The sequence below is a fragment of the Dendronephthya gigantea genome, unplaced genomic scaffold (assembly GCF_004324835.1).
Source record: "Dendronephthya gigantea isolate DGI-Jeju-01 unplaced genomic scaffold, DenGig_1.0 000016F, whole genome shotgun sequence".
NCBI classification, from domain to species: Eukaryota; Metazoa; Cnidaria; class Anthozoa; order Malacalcyonacea; family Nephtheidae; genus Dendronephthya; species Dendronephthya gigantea.
This window is the reverse complement of record NW_021163026.1, coordinates 2,018,131-2,035,751: the sequence shown is the minus strand read 5'-3', so window position 1 is coordinate 2,035,751 and position 17,621 is coordinate 2,018,131. Positions and strand designations below refer to the sequence as shown.

The window sequence follows — 17,621 nt, the reverse complement described above, 5'->3', positions numbered from 1 at the left end:
AGAAGGTAAACAGAAGAGTGTACAATGCCTACGCATGGGATACGAATAGTTTTGTTTTCAAAGCCAAACTGAAATGGAGATTTTGTATTCGCGTGCATTTGGCGAATGTTCCAATCTCTTGATCCCGACGCTGTGTTCGTCTAAAGGAAAATAAAAGCATGAAAGTCAGAAAGCTAAATTAAGAGTAGAATCTCATGGCATAGGATACGTTAAACCTAAAACTATAGAAATATCATGCAGTGACGATTTTAATGGAACTCAACGGCCATCGGCCGCCACTAATGCCTCTTCAGGATTATTTCAATTTAAGACACTACGATGATGGTTGATCAGGCAAACTAACGTTTTAAATGAAACACGTCCGTGAACACCAAGTAAGATCCTTTTGAAGACACCAACAGATTCTTGAGTTTCTTCTTGCTTCCTTTCCAAAGACTTGAGTGCATCATATAATCGCTCCTTGAAACACAGCAATTTATACTCGCTGCTTCAAACTTCCCTCGCATGCATGGTCGCTTGTGAATGTTCAGTGTTCTATCATCTATTGTTTCCGATAATCCATTGTCTCTCATTTGTCTATCAAGAGAGCGGTGAAACAAAGGACTTTGCACCACCCCAGGTTTTCATTATACATAGCATAACCGTTAGAGATCAAAACATTCCGACTAAAAATATAAGCAAAAAGGGCAAAGCAGTAAATATATTCTTTTAAAATTTCTTCTGTCTTGTCTTGTGTCGATGCTTCTCGAGTGAGTTGTGTTGCACGTTTTATTGCATTTCACTGCTTTACCTTTCGAATTCTTATGTTTTTGTTGCCAAGTGAAAACCATCAGTGGCGCAGCCAGCCTGACGATTTTGTCCCGCTATGTAAATTTCGAGTTTTGATATAATTATTCATTTCTTCAGAAAATTATTGTTTTCACAGCCAATGAACACCAAAATATTAGCATAGCGGGACAAATCGTCAGGCTGGCTACGCTACTGACAACCTTGCAGCCTTTACTGTGTTTGTGTTTGGCAACCTGATGTTAATATTTCGATCAACTACGCCCCGTTACAAGACAGCCAGGTTGCTAATATTTCAACCAACCACGGCCTTATACAAGACTTCACATACCAGTTAAAACTAAAATAGCTAAAATGAAACAACTTTACGGCTTCAAGAAAATTCTTTTGAAGCATGTTAAAACTTGATGTTCACTCATTTTACAAAATTATTTTTATAATTTTCTTTTATATATCGAATAAAAATATATTTATTCTAGTTTAAAAATATCCGCTCTGCCTATATGGTTCGAGAATAATCTCGTGAAATGTTTGAATTTCCATCCCGGCCCAAAGTTAACCACCAATATTTGAAACCAGCGAATTTAGGCCATTAGCGTCCTTACTAAATAATTATATGTTTCTCGTTCGACAGCTAACGAATGGTTATTTGAAATGTATTCTTTTCCACCCATAGTCAGCCTATCGCGATATTTCCCATCGAATGCAACTTGCTTTGCGAAGGTAATAAATTCCTGTAAATTTAAAACACATCAAAACACGTTTTAGAAACGTACTTGTACAAGTTATAACGGGAGATTCAGGACTTGTCGAGGACACACAATATAAACACATCTTAACTAAGGATACTTGAGTACCTCAGGGGTTTCAAAGAGAAGACCATTTTCATTATGTTTTATCACGCTCTCGTTACCAGGAACTTTTCTTGCGAGCACGACAGTATCAAGGTCCATTGCCTGGGGGAAAGAAAGGATGCTGGTAGGATAAGGTTATATCCTTCCAAAGTGTCGCTTTCGTGTGGTAGTTTTTAGACATGAATCAGTTTTCAAACCTCCAAAATGGATGCTGCCATTCCCTCGCTAATAGATGTGTTCACGACAGCTGTGGCAGAATATTTTATCGCCGCGTGGAGGTCTGGCTGAGAGAGAGCTTGCAAAATCACAACACCTGGATATCTAAGCATAAAAAACGTCTATTAAACTAGCTCTATGTCCGTCCACATGGTAGAACCGTTATTTCGTTATGCGGTGCTCTTCCGAACGTACCTTTTTGCCATTTCTTTTACATCTTTTGCAAACGCCACATCTATCTAACGTTTAAAAGGAAATGATTTAAGAGAACTGAATAAAGGAAGCAAATTGTAAATGAAATCAATCGCTTGCAATACCTCAGGACCAACGACCACCAGCAAAACTCTCGAATCTTCTTTGTGCCAATCTGATTATGAAAGTGAAACACAGAATTGAGCTCGGAAAACTCACTGGCTATACGATAGCTCTGTTAATTCCTTTCCTGTACGATCATTCACCGTAACACTTACCAGACATGGCTTTAAAAAGAAACGTTGGATCTTTAACTGGCCTTAAACCAGCAACGAGAAGAAAAATGATCTAAAAGAGACATGAAAATTACACTGCAAGTTCCACACGAAGATGGAAATTTTTTTTTAAAAATCCGTGCTTATCACCACAAACCAAGAGTGTACCGCTGCACGGACTAAGGATTATCTTTTATCGAACGTAGCCAGTATTTGCCGTAATTCGCTTCACTTTGGCTTTGGTCTAATGCAAACAAACGTGTAACGCGGTGTAATTTAGGCGGATTACCGACAACAAAAAGATCGCATTGCTTACCAATGTTCCTGAGTCGTTTCTCAAACAAGACGCTGACACCGTAGTGCATGCTACAAAAAGATCAAACCACCTTTTTATCATCGTCTCCCATGAAAACTAGCAACTAGCAAGCGCTTGAAAATTTCGGAGCCGTACCTCTCATCTTGTCAATCATATCTCTTTCAGTAAAGTTCTTGGATGGGCAAGTGAAGATGGCTATAAAATGACAGACTATTGATGAAATTCTGTCTGAAGCTGGTGAACACAGTTGCATGTAGAGTCAATTACCATAGCACAACAACACAAAACGTGATGACATTAAAAAGTCCAGTCGAATGGCGGAAAAATTTCATTTGTCCAAATTGGACAACGCTTTACACATATATACATTTAGGCCTGTCTCAGCTACCTTGCGGCTGAATGACCAGTTTTGACTTGATATTCGGCTAATCAAAAATAAAGAATTGAATGGCTTAATTGTTGAATTTTTTACTGCTCACAAGACACACATATTTATAAAGCAGCATGAGGACAAAGCTGCATTTATCACTCACCCAAAATGCCTCAGCTTTAAGTGCCATCCTTTGAGAAAACACAACCAGATTCCTGCATGGAAAACTCGAGTTTCTTACTTCATTTGTCCCAAAATAAGATGTTTCGTATATTCAGGTGTATTTGATATTTACATACGTTGCGTTTTCCACAACTTTCGTCATGACATCGAGTTTCTTGGAGTCTTGGACATGTAGATTTATGTCAGTGCCACCAAATATCATGGAAAATGGCTTTGAACAATCTGAGTTGAATAAAGTTGTTGAGAGTATCAGAAAAAAAATCGAGATTGAGGAAACAAACAATTAGGCAAAGAAACAAACAGATTACAAAAACAAACAGATCAAAAGAGCATGACACTACGTCACAACCATCTAAATAAATATATGATTGATTATTCATTAGGCATTTAAATGAAACCATTTTTGCTACTGAATTACGAACCTAGAAGTAATTTCCCCGCTCGCCAAAGATGGATCCCAATGATGCAATTAAATTCACTTTTGACAACGAACTGGTTAAAATCTCGATCAACTCCATCAAATGAATCTGTGTTCTGCAACTCACAGGTATGTCCAGATGCTTCTAGGTGGCCCCTGAATGAATGAAATGATTGTAGAATGATTCAGAATTTTGATCAGGAAGGCACTCCAAGGCATACTATGATATTGATCGCTGCTTTTAAAATAATGGGCACTAAGGCCAATTACACTGTGAACAAATCTTTAGTTTATAATATGATTCTGCAATGTTGGAGGTGAAAGTCAACCAAACTCCACTGATTTCTCCAATTCCATTCCAGCCCCCTCTAGAAACATTTGTCCAGAGCGGCCACTAGACCCCATTCCTAACTCTAGAGGGGCCACATTAGATACCATAGTAAAATTCATGTGTGATATAAAGACATATTATTGCCATTATATTACTTTATTCTCTCAGCCGTTGTCAAGTTGCCACTCTGAGGTGTCAATCTTGCTAACAACAAGATCTTAGCCATTCACAATTCGTCTTTATTTCATTTGCCAACGGTCGCAAATTCCCTTTACTCCACGTTCATCAATGTAACGTTGCACCATTGTGTCATTTTCAAATCGGCATAACAGAAAATCTAATTGACCATTCACGCCAATATTACAGATAACGAAACATTGATATCTATACTTTATTCTTCTTAGATTGATTTACATAGATTATACACTCTCACTCCATAAATTTGCCATATTTTTGGAAAGTTTAGTTGAAAGTAAATAAAAATTTATTTCAGTCCTTTTAAATTGCCGTACCAGCGGTCTTATCACGTCAATTACTTGAAGTAAGTAAGTTTATACAAAGCTTCCAATATGGCAGACGAAGGTTCGTAAGTTTTGGGAATTTTTTGTTTGAATGAAGGTTTTTATGTGATATTTCCTGTTTTAAGGAATAGTTTAGTAGTGGGATTGTGTTGGGCATTCATTTATTTTGCAATCGGAATAGTGTATTCGGTTGAAATAAGGACAAAAAACAACGATTGATAATGATGACTTTCAATATGGCAAGATCTGTTATGTAAATAATAATGCACTAGTTAATGTGCAAGGATCACAGGCTTTGAGTAACGTGGTTTACCTAATAGAAATAGCTTACCTTACCTCATCTAAATGTTTCATGTGGAGTCCCTCCCGTTTAACATGTCGTACGTTGTGATAGAACACTCAAAATAGCAAGCGTCTTCCTCGGTGTAACTGAGAACTACAGCACGATTTCAAAAGCCGTCTCTTCTTGTTTTGCCATTATAACTCCCTCAGCCTGAAGATCTTTCTCCTCGTATTTCTCCCGACTTCCCGAGTGACTGCACGAGCCCTTGGGCAATGGTCAGACAATTCCCATCCACAAATACTGAAATACTTCATTTCTAGATGTTCTGGCGAACTTTAAGAAACTAATGGACGAAAATCCTGACACGCCCCAGGCGGTGGCAGCAATCAGCACCTTGATTGAGTATATTAATCAATTACATTCAGGTAAAAATGTAAAATGTAAATGTAAAGTTGTAGACGTAATCTACGTTGTCTTGCAAAGTCGACGTGACAAGAATCACCAAGATTATAGTTTTAACTTTTGTTCGAAATTTTTATACATCAATAAAGACTCCAAGGCCTCCAATGCCCGATATTTCTGTAACGATCAGTTGATTTCATCTTCAATATCTTGAATTAGCCGAAACGCTGTCGGAGCTTCGGGAAAAACTCAAAAGTGCCATTGAAAAGTTAACGAGCATTGAAAGTTCCGTTGCATCTGTTGCCTCAGGATGTGAACTTTTCCTTCGTTTCATCACGCTCACCTCTTTAGATCACCCGGTAAGCTCGTGTGTACATAATCCTAGCATAATCTTGCATTTTCCACTTTTTCAATTTTATTCAACGTTTTATTTCAAACAAAAGGATTTTCAAGAGTGCAAGAGGCTTCTGGTGGAGAGAGGTAGATCTCATACGATGAATAAAGATATTTCCAGCTGATACCTTAACACGAATAAGCCGGATTTTTTCAACCAAAAATTTACTTTCTGTTTGTTTTTACGTTATAGGAAAGCTATTTCTAGAGAAGGCTGCTTCCTCGCGAAACAAAATCTACGAACTTTGTAATCATTTCATCAGAGATGGAGCTGTAAGGATCGATGCTTTTTTGTCGACAAAATATTTCTGCTTTTTATTCAGTGTTTAGCGTTCAAGAGCAATGTGAATATTTATCTTTAGCTTTAACCAAAACCTAAATTTTAGAAAAATATCTGTCACACAGCATAAATTGTTTTATATCATCACCTTACGGCCTCCATCTCGTTTTCTGACCAGACAATTTTAACGCATTCGAGATCAAGAGTTGTACTGAAACTGTTAAAAGCCGCGGCAAATCAGAAGAGAAGATTCAATGTTTTGGTCACAGAATCTGCACCAGACAAGTCAGGGTATGAACGACAATCAACGCCTAAACAAACTTAACTTGCTGTACACAAATCCTGATCGCAATTTGTGCTCTTCAATTCATAGCTATAAGATGCACGATCAACTTCAGGAGGCAGGGATACCTTCCACCGTGATTCTAGATAGCGCTGTCGGGTAAGGATTTAGCTTCTTTCAAAGAACTATTGCTTCTGTGAAACAATGTTTCAAGTATCCCAAACACTGCCAAACATTTCTAACATGAAATAGTAAATTGCAACCTCACATAAACCAGCAGTTTTCTTGTTTTACGTCCACAGTTACGTAATGGAAAATATCGACTTTGTGTTGGTTGGTGCCGAGGGAGTTGTTGAAAGTGGCGGAATTATTAACAAGGTGAGGTGAACAATGATCGTGATTTCACCACTGCTTCTACTAGTCTTGAAGACCGTTTCGTATCTGGTGATTTAGATTGGTACATATCAAATTGCCATCGTGGCTAAGGCGGCCAACAAGCCGTTTCATGTCGTCGCTGAAAGTTATAAATTTGTCCGTCTTTATCCATTGAACCAGCGTGATGTGCCTAATAAATGGAAGGTAAGTTGTGGTGATTATGATTATCGTATTATCGTGATGATATAATCGAGATTTTATCGTGAGGATATTATCGTGATGGTATTGTCGTGATGATATCACCGTGGTCATATCAAGATATTATCGTGATAGTGTTATCATGATGGTAGTGGTAATGTAGTGACCATGATCATTGATGCTGTATATTATGATGATAGTTTGGATCAATTTTGATCGGGATCACGATAATGCTAATGTGGTATTGTTAACTGTTGTGCATCGATATTATATTTTTGAAGCAATTTCCTTTTCTTTTTAGTATTCTTACACCTCATCTCCGAGACAGGAAGATCACCCATTAGTGGACTACACACCTCCGTTTTACATCAACTTACTATTCACAGACCTTGGTGTCTTGACGCCATCAGCAGTTAGCGATGAACTCATAAAGCTCTACTACTAAGATGTCATGTATTATTTACAAATAAAATTTACCTGAAGACACGTTGCTTTGATCTCAAAGTCTATATAAATCTCCGTTGCATGCGACCGTTCAAAACGCAGCTAGGGTGAGCTAGCTTTTAGCTGATTCAACCAACCCAAAGCATGTTTATATTATATGCAGTGTTGCCAAGTTCGGGATTTTATCCCGAGATCTCGGGATTTTTTGAAGCAGTTGGGATTTTTTTGGGATTTATTTCTCAAATGGTAATCTCGGGATTTTTTTAGGGATTTTTGGGAAAGGGAAGTTTGGAATTTGGGAAAAGATGTTTTCGTTAATTTGACAAATAAACATGTTAAAAATCTAAGGTAAATTAATACTTGCGGCAAAAACGCTACTCAAAGTCACTCAATAAAGACTATTTGTCCTATTTGTACAATCGGTTATGCAGAGAAGTACCGCTTTTGAAACGCAAACTGACCGGACTGGGTACTAGGGTGCGCCAAAGCTGAGGACTGGGGTTGAAATTAGAATCTCGGGATTTTAGGGGGAATCTCGGGATATTTCAGGCGCTTACTTGGGATTTTTACAAAATTACAGTTGGCAACACTGATTATATGTCTAACGACGTTTTTTTTCGTCAATATTGGGCTGATGGAACGTTTACTTTTGTAGGCATCACATTTCCCCTTTTATAAGTTTAAAACACGCCTTTAATAGATTTTAAGTAGCTTTAATACAGCTGAATAACATAGATTTAATAAAACATTATAGGATAGGGTCAGAATTGCCTTCAAACATGCTAAACAGGCTTCAAAACACTAAACACCGTTTGCTACATATGACAAAATGATTTTAACTATCAATTCATGAAACAAGAGGTAAGCATGCTACGATTACTAATAATCATTTGCATGAAAGCAGTCCAACAGTCATAACAAATATCTTGCCAGTGTCAACTGTCCCATCTTTTCGTCCGATTCACATACAAGTTCTGCAAAATAACGATAATATAAAACATTAAAAACATGTAAATAAGTCGCTAAAAGTACTTAGATACACCAGATTAAAGGTGAATTGAGTTCAGACGTATTCTTAAATACCTTTATCTTAACGTTAACTTCTTATTCCTTGAGCAGTCTCTTCTGAACGTCTTGCTTGTTCTTGCATCACAGCTCTTCTTTGATCAACCAAATTGCAAAGTGGGCATCCGCAATTTCGGTAAGGACAGGAAAGTTTGTGGCCTTTTAAAGGAACCCAAGAACCGTGAGCTCGGCATCGGGAACAATGTCTTTGACCTGGCATCTTTAATCTTCGCTAAGATTTGCTTGAAACGTGTTAAAAAGACGTTTTTTAAAAGGGCTTGCCAACTGTTTTTGGAGAAAATACTTTTTATTGACCACGTGAAGAATTCGCAGGCGAGCAAGTCATGTGCCGAATGAACTATATATATCGGGGATTCGTAACTGGAGCAGATATATTGAGGTGCAAATATGCATAATTTGCGTAAACCAAGATTCTAGTTTATAAGTATAATCTCCGACAATCCAGAAACAATGATTTCTTTTTATTAATGGTTTAAATAGGTCAAGATAACATTGACCAGGATTACAAGAGTGTCAATGAGTATCTGCCATCTAGTTTTGCCCAAAATTATTATATCAAGATCAAGAATAAATACCAGAGGTTTGTCGTCTCGCACTGGTCATGATCTTTGCAACTTCATAATTTACCATTCAAATTAGATAAATATTCATTTATTTCAAACGCTTCGTGAGCGGGGGTGTATAAGTGTATAACACAAGAAACAGGAAGCCTTTTGTTGACGGTCAGTATAATTAGCTTAGCTTTTCCTAAAACCCCGAACAAACCTGTTTTAAGGTTAAAAACAAATGCTTTTTAATTGATTTGTGTGTAGCCATCTGTTGTGGATCAACCGTGGAATATTTTTCCCAAAGAAAGACTTCATAGTAGAGAAAAAAAGGCCACTTTTAAAATAGACGCAGCGAAATAAAATACGAGATTGAAAAATGTGATATGTCAACTTTTAATAAGGCTTCGTCTTTGAAAGTTGACAGTGACAGGAACTGTTTAGAGGCTTTCCATCCGATAACAAGCTAATGACTTTGTTCGTTTTTCACCGAGCATTAAAAATGGTAATTGTTCGCACACGGATTAAGTCGCTTTTAGTCTGGGGAAAAACAAAACAGCCGCCGTTCGGATCTCGGGAGACGCTGTCGAAAACGTTCGCTCCTCATAGCTGGTTCCCTTTGTTTGTCTACCGTGTGGGTTACCTACGAATCTCCTAACGACTTTTAAACGTTATTACTTTTAAAAGATAAAAAAAGAGCAAATCTCACGCTGGGAAGACGAGCAACATTGGCCTACAAGTTCAACGGTGCGTGTATTCTTGTGTGAAATATAAATTTCACATCTGTCTACAAATTGCATACGGATCTTTCATAAAGGTAAGCATCAGACTATCATATTTCGTAGCGCTGGTGAAAGTGCTAATGTTTATATTATACAAATATTGAAATAGAGTTGAGATTAGATTGTTTCCGGAATGAAGATACGATATAAAAATTACTTGGGAATCATAAATAATATATAGATTTTATAACAATGCCTATCGCTTGCTCTCGACTTAAAATTTGTGACATTACCACGTAATTAGTGACAAATATTAAAGTTACAATAACATGAGTACGCAATTTACTCGCAACCTCCATGGATTAATTAACTGTCGGGCTGTTTTACGAGTTGTTTTGCGACGGAAGGAGATTCTACTTTCGTAGAGGTCAAAATTTTGCATAAAAATGTAGTCGGCATCTGACAGATACATTCAAAAACGATTAGTGTTATGTAAGATTATTTAAATAGACGTGAGAATTATTTTTTATCATTACTGGGTTTATGCGCTGCTTCTTCAACTCGAAAGAATTGTTGTCTGTGAAAGGATTGAGCAATCTCTCTCATGTTTCCTATAATTCTTCGCATTTCAGACTTAAACGACATTTCATTCGTGCTCAGGCCTAATTGTACGATGTGCGCGAAAATTGTCTTCACTCAAATGACCTATAACCATAATTAGAACTCATAAGGCTATCTAAAAAAAGTTGATGTGTTCCAGATTCCCACACCAGATTTCCACATCGGGTGAGGAAGATCAAGAACGCAATGCCGAACCTATCAGCATAAATCAAATCAAATTAACACTGGATCAATAAGAGATGATCCTTACTGGACCTCTAGGAAGAACAGTTTAGAACTGATAGAGTTATCCACGTAGTTTACGCCTGGATAAAAGTTGATCCTTTCTGAACCTCAGAATAGAAATGACAGGAGTATTTAGCGACTCGAATATCAAGTCACTCAATACACGGAAATAGACTTATCAGTGCACATATCTTACATCTTGCAATGCTTTTTAGGACACTTGAACAATGGACACCACTGAAATACTTCTTGTGATTTGCATAGCCCTTATCGGTATCACCCTAATACTTTTAATCGGGTTTTGCTGTGTGTTCCGTCGTTTCATAAAGTCCAATGCATTGGGCAACAGCAGGTATACGCCAAGCTACCGTCTCGAAACCACATTCACGAATGGTGCACACGCAAATGAGGCGTTTCGTCAGGAGAAAACGAAAGAAGAGCATTTGGTAATACAGAATGTTGGCACGAAAGAAGAGGTTAAAACGGACGGAAATAAAAATGAAACGACCGTTAAAACGTGATGACGAATACAACGTGAATATCGCAAATGAAAACGCTAATTTGTCAAACAAAATTCAATTTTCTACTTTCTACTTATAAGACTTATAATGTTATATCTAAACAACCTAGTTTAATGATCGTTGTGTTGGAATCTAATTTGATCATTTCATAATGAAATCGTTGTTGACGAAAGATGCAAGTTATCTGAAAATGTGAGTTGGTTGTATCTTTGTTTATTTTTCACTCAGTCTGTGCTCAAAAATATCAGACTAGCATGCGCTCCATAGAATTTTTGACACTCAATTTACTGCTATATTATTGATAACCTACAACGACTGTATATATATTCATTGGAATTGATGTACAAATTGTTATAATGTGTATGATAGGGACAAGAAAATATATTTTGCTTTTGTAAAAACGCTGAACAAGAGACTACGTTTAGCATTGCAAGATAGATTTAGCTACGATAATGAAAACAGGCCTAGAGATGATCTGGTACTGACTGACTGATTGGAGAAAGTCAAAGACAATTTCATTGCTTACAAGCAACTGTCATAAACCCAGTTACACTATAAAATACACTATGATAGATTGGAACTTCTTACAACGTGCTACTAGAGATCAGTCCGTTTTCATCCAATGGATTTCCTGACTGTACAGGATGCAATTGCTCCTCTTCTCCGTCATCGGCTTGATCACCGCCGCTCAATGATTTTCTCCTTTGTTTTACGAGCGAGCTTATAACCGCTAGCATAACGAGTGTGCAAAGAAAGACGAGTAACGCCAGACAGAAAATCACTGTTGAAAATGCTTTGTAGTTTGTCATCCTCACGATGTGAAATGGGTCCAGAAAAACTTCAGAACTAAATTGAGAATAAATACCTTCTTGTTGAATCCATGTCCTTGATCTGCACGTTTGTGTTTCAAGTAAGTCGTCTCGCTTGGAATATCAGTCACTGGCTCTATTTTATATCCTAGATTATATTCAGTCCGCACAAATTTGGGTGAAGTTCGGTTTATCAATTTTGTTTCAGACAGTACACCTTAACGAATAACCTCGCCGGTCTAGCTGTTTTCTCTTTTCACAAGATTTGTGGAGACGAATAAGGAATGTCTGGAAGAAACCAGGCCATAGCTTTGCAAGTTTACGAACATGCAATTCCCTCATGTAACCACAGTTTACTGTGGTTTACTATATTACCAATGCATATATACGAGTTTCAAGATATCGGTTCGTTAAGCGAGCTTACCTGTTTAATCGCTTGTTCAGTCCACAATCGACACGACAGGCTTCTGGATTGTAGAAAGAGGCTTGAGTGTATCTTCAGGTTTACTAACTTGGCTTTTAGTATGAAAGCGCGTTTGGTCAGAGGCAAAGGAGTGTTTGTGAGCCTTGCCTTGCTTGTTTTGTTCCGTAAAACAGCAAGACAATGGCAATATTCTAATCACTGGATCATTAATGGTTGACATGAGAGCAGCGAGGTTTTCAAGACAATGAAAAGACAATGGATCATTCTGATCTCTTGATTATAACTGGATGACATGAGAGCAGCTAGATTTTCAAGACAGTGAAAAGACAATGGATCATTCTGATCTCTTGATTATGACTGGATGACATGAAGAGCAGCAAGATTTTTCAAGACAATGAAACAGATTTTGATTACCGAGATTTTGAAAAAATATATTCAAAAATTTATTAAAACGCCTACGATGTTGTATCTATATGCTCACTGCCAGATACATCTTTTGAAATTTCAATATCCACTTTCAACTCTAAACTCCCAATATTAACATTCCCAGCTCTCAACGAACTTACAAAATATACAGTCCTAGGTTTTAAAGTAAAAAACATCGGCAAATCTGCCGACGTTCGAATATTATTTTTAGCGCTAATTGTAACATTTACTGTTCGGTCTCTGCAGATGTTAGCCATTTCAAATACTCCAACTTCAGGTGTTGTTGTACTATTGATCGATAGTTCCCGGCGAATTTGTAGTAAGCATGAAAGTGACGGGTGCGAAGTTATGGAAGAATTTACACCAAGTATTTCCTTGGTAGATTTTGGTTCAGCCGACGCTGATATTTTATCGCAGACGCACAAGGACAGCGGCACACCCTGGTCAGCGCACATTTTGTGTGACCCATATTGGGATATGCGATTAAATGAAAGCAATTTCATCTTAAGGTGGCTCTGGCTCTGTGCATCCCGTCTGGCCGTCGATTGAACCCGAACCGTAATGAGTTCAACTTGGTCAACAATTGTCCCTGATTGTACCGTAAGGTCCATGGACGTCGCCAAGAGTCCCTCGGGTTGCGACTCTTGAACGATATTTGTCACTTTCCGAATGCGCAAACGCTGACATGCGCCAAAAAGCACAGGTAACCCCGCTGTGGAATTTCTCAACGAAATACGCGATTTTGATAGAGCTCTTTGTATTTTGTTATTCAACTCACCCACAGCAAATTCCGATAATATGAACTCATCTGCCGGGTCTAACTCGACAGTTTTACGTGTCCTGCACAAGCAAATGGCAGCTTCAGTCATAGCTACATCCCTACACGTCCTGTGTCTTGATATATGTCCAAACAATCCTGCAGGGTCTAATTCGGATTTTCCATCGTAGTTTGCAAGCGCAACTAGACTCGCTCGAAAATCAAACATATTAAACAGTCGATGCTGGTTTGTCGTCAAATTCCTCACGATATTCCTTCCGAATTTTCGAGCTAATTTTTTTGGAAGCACGACAACCATCATAGGATGGTACATCTCCTGTCTGCCTTCGAGAAACTTGACTTGATAAGGGGTGTAGGTGTTCCCATGGTCTGCGAAGAGGAACGAAATGGTGTTCTTCTTTCTGGACAAGGTGTTGATGAAATCCTTCAGGTGTTTATCCACGCTCTGAACTCGCAAGCCGACTTCATCGTGGGAGACGTGGGTCGAGGTGTACGAGAAGAGAGGCTTGCTCCCTGGGGAGCGGGTGATGTCTATGTAACGTGTCAGGTAATCGAAGAGATATTCGTGCTGGTGATGGCCGTTGAAACACAATTGATGCTGTTTGTTGTCGAAAAACGGTAAATCGTGTTTGCCTTTCTCTGCCAAGAGCTTGCAGGAAGCTTCGGTAATGCCTGAAAATATAGTATACGCCACTTATTTATTACTTTCGTTCAACTAAACCTAAGAATTTGGTATAAATGCTAAATCCTGCTCAGTTGCAAAGGAAGGTTTGATTCCTGTCCAAAAAGTTAAGACCCCCAACCCTTTTAGCATAAAAGACATTGATTACCCTTATTCCCTTACCTCGCGTATCAATATTCGTTGTCTTCATTTTGCTGAGCAAAGATCTCCAACTGTAAGACTTGACCTTAGTAACGATGCCGTAAACAGCCTTCCAACACAGGTCATCCAAGAACATAGTTTGAAACCCGGCATCCTTGAACACTCCATACAATATTTGCAGACCAACGGGTGTTGCTGCCCTCTGCTTGGAATTCCACGCATGCGGGTATAAACTACCGCTGAACAGCGCATGCTCACTCTGATGAGTATGACCGTGAACGGCCTGGAAAAGTTCGTATTCAAAAACGTGCGCGGGAAAATCAGGGTCTACGTTCTTTTTCCGCAAAAATTCGACAGTTTTTGGTAAAGAACGATAAAAATGCGCTCTGGAAAGTGAATCTATCAATACAACATTCACATTCACCCTCTCCTTCCGCGTTTCTTTCACGGAGCGCGGTAGCGCAGGTAAAAATGTAAGTAACTGTGAAATCTTGGCACGAGTATACAGTCCAGTGCAATTTAGGTACAAAAAATTGAGATCAGCTGTCCGGGCTTTTTCTGCATATTCCAAGACATACCTCTCGACCGTAGAATCATTTGCACCCATCGGAATAGAAGCCCTGGTCATTCGTCCATCGCTTGGGTTCATCATTTCAATAAACATTGGTTTTTCTAGGTCACACAAAGACATATCGCAACTGATTGTGAGCGATGCATAAGTGTAGTTCCCGCGAGCGGGTACTTTCTCCGAGACGGTGCATAGTTCGTATGGCAGCTCCGGGCAATCCCGGAGCGACGGATGTGAGGCATACGCACGCGCAGTGTATGCACAGGCCTTCTCTGATTGGATATGTGGTCGACAGGCGAGGCTCTCGTCGGAGAGCCTGGGGTAGAGTGCGGGCTGGATGGACATTTTTGGGCAGGGTGCAGCGGCGGTTTTCTCTGCATCTGGACCGCGACTGACAATGTATCGGAACAGAGCGTTGAGCGAGAACTCTGGCGAAACGATGACACATATTCCGTTGAACAAAATCAAAGCCACGACGAGATATAGAAAAGTTCGTTGGAACGTCGAATTTAATGATAAACGCCTCATTGTGGCTCTTGAGATTATAACGATTCCTCTGTCTTCCACACGAGATCATTGCCTGAAAGACGGAAAAAAACATTGAAGATTTCATTACCCGAGGTTAATTGTATAAAATTCAACAACATTTTGCGTTTTTGTATCTTGTGAGGGAACAAGGCAAGCTCCCTCACAAATAACCCCCCACCTAAAACTCTAGCGGCACCCTAACCCACCATTACATTTTGAGCATAGCATCACATACACTGGCAACTCTGTCTGCTGCTGAAATAAAGACCCCCGCCATGGACTCCAAGTAGCAAAACCTACAGCTATATAAGATTGATTTTTGCACCACGAACGTTACACTTTGTTTACAGTTTCTTCGATTTCTGTGCAAGTTAAAGAGCGAAAGAGTCACCGTGACCTTCTGCCCCAAAGCACGACGCGCTTAACGCTGTTTTGAAGCAAATTTTGCCGGTAAGCACGTAACTTAACACATTAAGGTCATGCGTTTCAAATATGACAGCTTTAGGCCTACAATAAGTCTGTCACTTACCGTCGTCTCAGTGAATAACGCGTTTCCATAAACATTTTAAGAATACAACAAAACTATACATCTCCTGAAACAAACAGCCACAGCAATTTCTTGTTCACAAACAACAAGCGAATCATTGTCATTAGAAGTATATTCATCCGCTTAACTTAATCCGTAACCTGCACACGAGATGATTGAAAAAAAAACGCCAGAGCGAACCCTTCCGTTCTACTTCGCCGTCTCAAGGCCTAGGCTCTAGTCCTTATTGAATCAAGCAAAATCAATCTTTATTTATGAACAACATAATTTTCATCCAAGTTAGATCACAATAACACAATTTTTTACACTGGACCACAAGTTTTTGTGTACTTAGTATAATTATATCACCTGCTGAGATAAAGTCTGCAAGCAGGTGTGCAAGCTTTGGAAAATTCAGAATTTCAGGGTGTGTTATTTTGATAGAATCTCTACACTTGGTGAACAGTAATTAGTATTGTTTACAAGGGATGTAGGGACTTATTATAATGAAACTTAGGGAACAAACTAAACTATGCAATATATCCACAGCCCTGGAAGACGGTCTGTAGAGTGAACTGTGCAGTCAAGTTTATAATATGTACAACAGGCAATGGAATCTTTATCAATCCCACAACGGAAAACAGGTTTTCAACCAGTTCAGCAATCATTACAGCAATCAGGAAAACTTGATTACCTTTCCACAAGTTCCAATTTTTTTCAAGGGGATATAATAATGTATATGCACGATGTCACTTTTTTTATCAAGGTCAAGCAAGCTGAATCTCAATTATCTCATTAAATTTGAATGATTTCAGCAATATTTTCTTTCACACTGATCTGCAAGTAGCCTATTGTATTAAAGCCTCGTTGACTGCCTTTGTCTCAGAAGAATACTCAATTTACATTTACGTTTAATATAAATGTTATTAGCAACATAAAAATTTGCCTATATCTGTGATTGTCAATACTAACACGTCATTCATCGACTCTTTACAAAACAAAAAAATCGCAGTTTAACTACGAGAATCTACACATCCCCACATTACAAACAAAAGTACGCAATCTTACAGCTAACTATCGACGTTTACTATCCTTACTGCATACTATACAAATGTAAATATTACTAGCATTTAAAATACCTGTCATTTTAGTTCAGTCTTCAATATATTAAACGCTGTAACGTTGCGCAAATGTATGTCTGTATGATACCGTATGCCATAATGATGTCCAAACCGCTACATATCCTTGAACTTTAAACCAAAATAAGGCGTTTATTTAACGATTCAATACAAACGAAACGAATTATTTCAAAGTTCAACCCGAGCAACAAAGCAAAATTTAATTTCGGCATCTTCCCTTGCCATCGTCTACTTCATGTTATATCGATTACAGGGTTCTTTACAACCCCCCATTCCCCATAGGCCAAACCATTATTGGTGAATGGTCCGACCACATGTTTAGACCACCACCAGCTAACTTACTGTGTCCAAGGCAGTCCAACATCAATGCAGTTTGTTGGGCAAGAAGACCAAATGAAATATCGTCTATTTTTTACGTAACGTTGCACCCAAAAGTTGTCCCGAGGGGTCACAAAGGTCGAAAATCATTGCCTGTCTTTGCATGAGATGGTCTAGCTACACTGGCTACTGTCTAGATTGTCCATAACGCTTACCGCGCTCGGTTTGGTGTCCAAACCGATCACATCAATGCAGTTTGACGGGGCAAGAAAATGAAACAAAATCTTGGCTATTTTTTACCATATTCGCATTTGTTTTATGCAAATTGTACGAAGGGGTCAGAAAGGTTAAACAGCTACTACTGAAAGTGCAAAAGCGTTTTGAACAGTCATAATTAAAGCCTAAGGGTAAATTTGGAAATACAGGATGAGACTTCTCTGGT

The 17,621-nt window shown here is 38.6% G+C and overlaps 3 protein-coding genes and 1 long non-coding RNA gene across 4 annotated transcripts; 2 read left to right on the top strand and 2 right to left on the bottom strand.

The window, feature by feature from the left end:
- Window positions 1–1,168: 1,168 nt before the first annotated feature.
- LOC114520524 (glycosyltransferase 1 domain-containing protein 1-like) lies at window positions 1,169–4,442 on the bottom strand. Its single transcript, XM_028540816.1, has 13 exons — window positions 4,097–4,442; window positions 3,615–3,766; window positions 3,309–3,414; window positions 3,173–3,224; window positions 3,028–3,064; window positions 2,775–2,834; window positions 2,640–2,689; window positions 2,327–2,396; window positions 2,174–2,223; window positions 2,052–2,095; window positions 1,838–1,961; window positions 1,644–1,742; window positions 1,169–1,520 (listed from the first exon to the last, which is right to left on the bottom strand). Exons 1-13 carry the CDS (start codon window positions 4,165–4,167, stop codon window positions 1,371–1,373), a joined length of 1,065 nt encoding a protein of 354 aa, XP_028396617.1. The 5' UTR covers window positions 4,168–4,442; the 3' UTR covers window positions 1,169–1,370.
- Window positions 4,443–5,069: 627 nt separating this feature from the next.
- LOC114520572 (translation initiation factor eIF-2B subunit alpha-like) lies at window positions 5,070–7,153 on the top strand. The gene is made up of 9 exons (XM_028540874.1): window positions 5,070–5,170; window positions 5,367–5,506; window positions 5,591–5,627; window positions 5,734–5,813; window positions 5,999–6,111; window positions 6,194–6,262; window positions 6,406–6,481; window positions 6,557–6,682; window positions 6,978–7,153. Exons 1-9 carry the CDS (start codon window positions 5,092–5,094, stop codon window positions 7,119–7,121), a joined length of 864 nt encoding a protein of 287 aa, XP_028396675.1. The 5' UTR covers window positions 5,070–5,091; the 3' UTR covers window positions 7,122–7,153.
- A 1,687-nt stretch (window positions 7,154–8,840) lies between these two features.
- LOC114520532 lies at window positions 8,841–11,263 on the top strand. The gene is made up of 3 exons (XR_003686701.1): window positions 8,841–8,928; window positions 9,439–9,568; window positions 10,535–11,263. It is a non-coding gene; the product is annotated as an uncharacterized LOC114520532 (long non-coding RNA).
- A 1,265-nt stretch (window positions 11,264–12,528) lies between these two features.
- LOC114520623 lies at window positions 12,529–17,072 on the bottom strand. The gene is made up of 3 exons (XM_028540929.1): window positions 15,726–17,072; window positions 14,122–15,248; window positions 12,529–13,949 (listed from the first exon to the last, which is right to left on the bottom strand). Exons 2-3 carry the CDS (start codon window positions 15,194–15,196, stop codon window positions 12,529–12,531), a joined length of 2,496 nt encoding a protein of 831 aa, XP_028396730.1. The 5' UTR covers window positions 15,197–15,248; window positions 15,726–17,072.
- Between the last annotated feature and the right edge of the window lie 549 nt (window positions 17,073–17,621).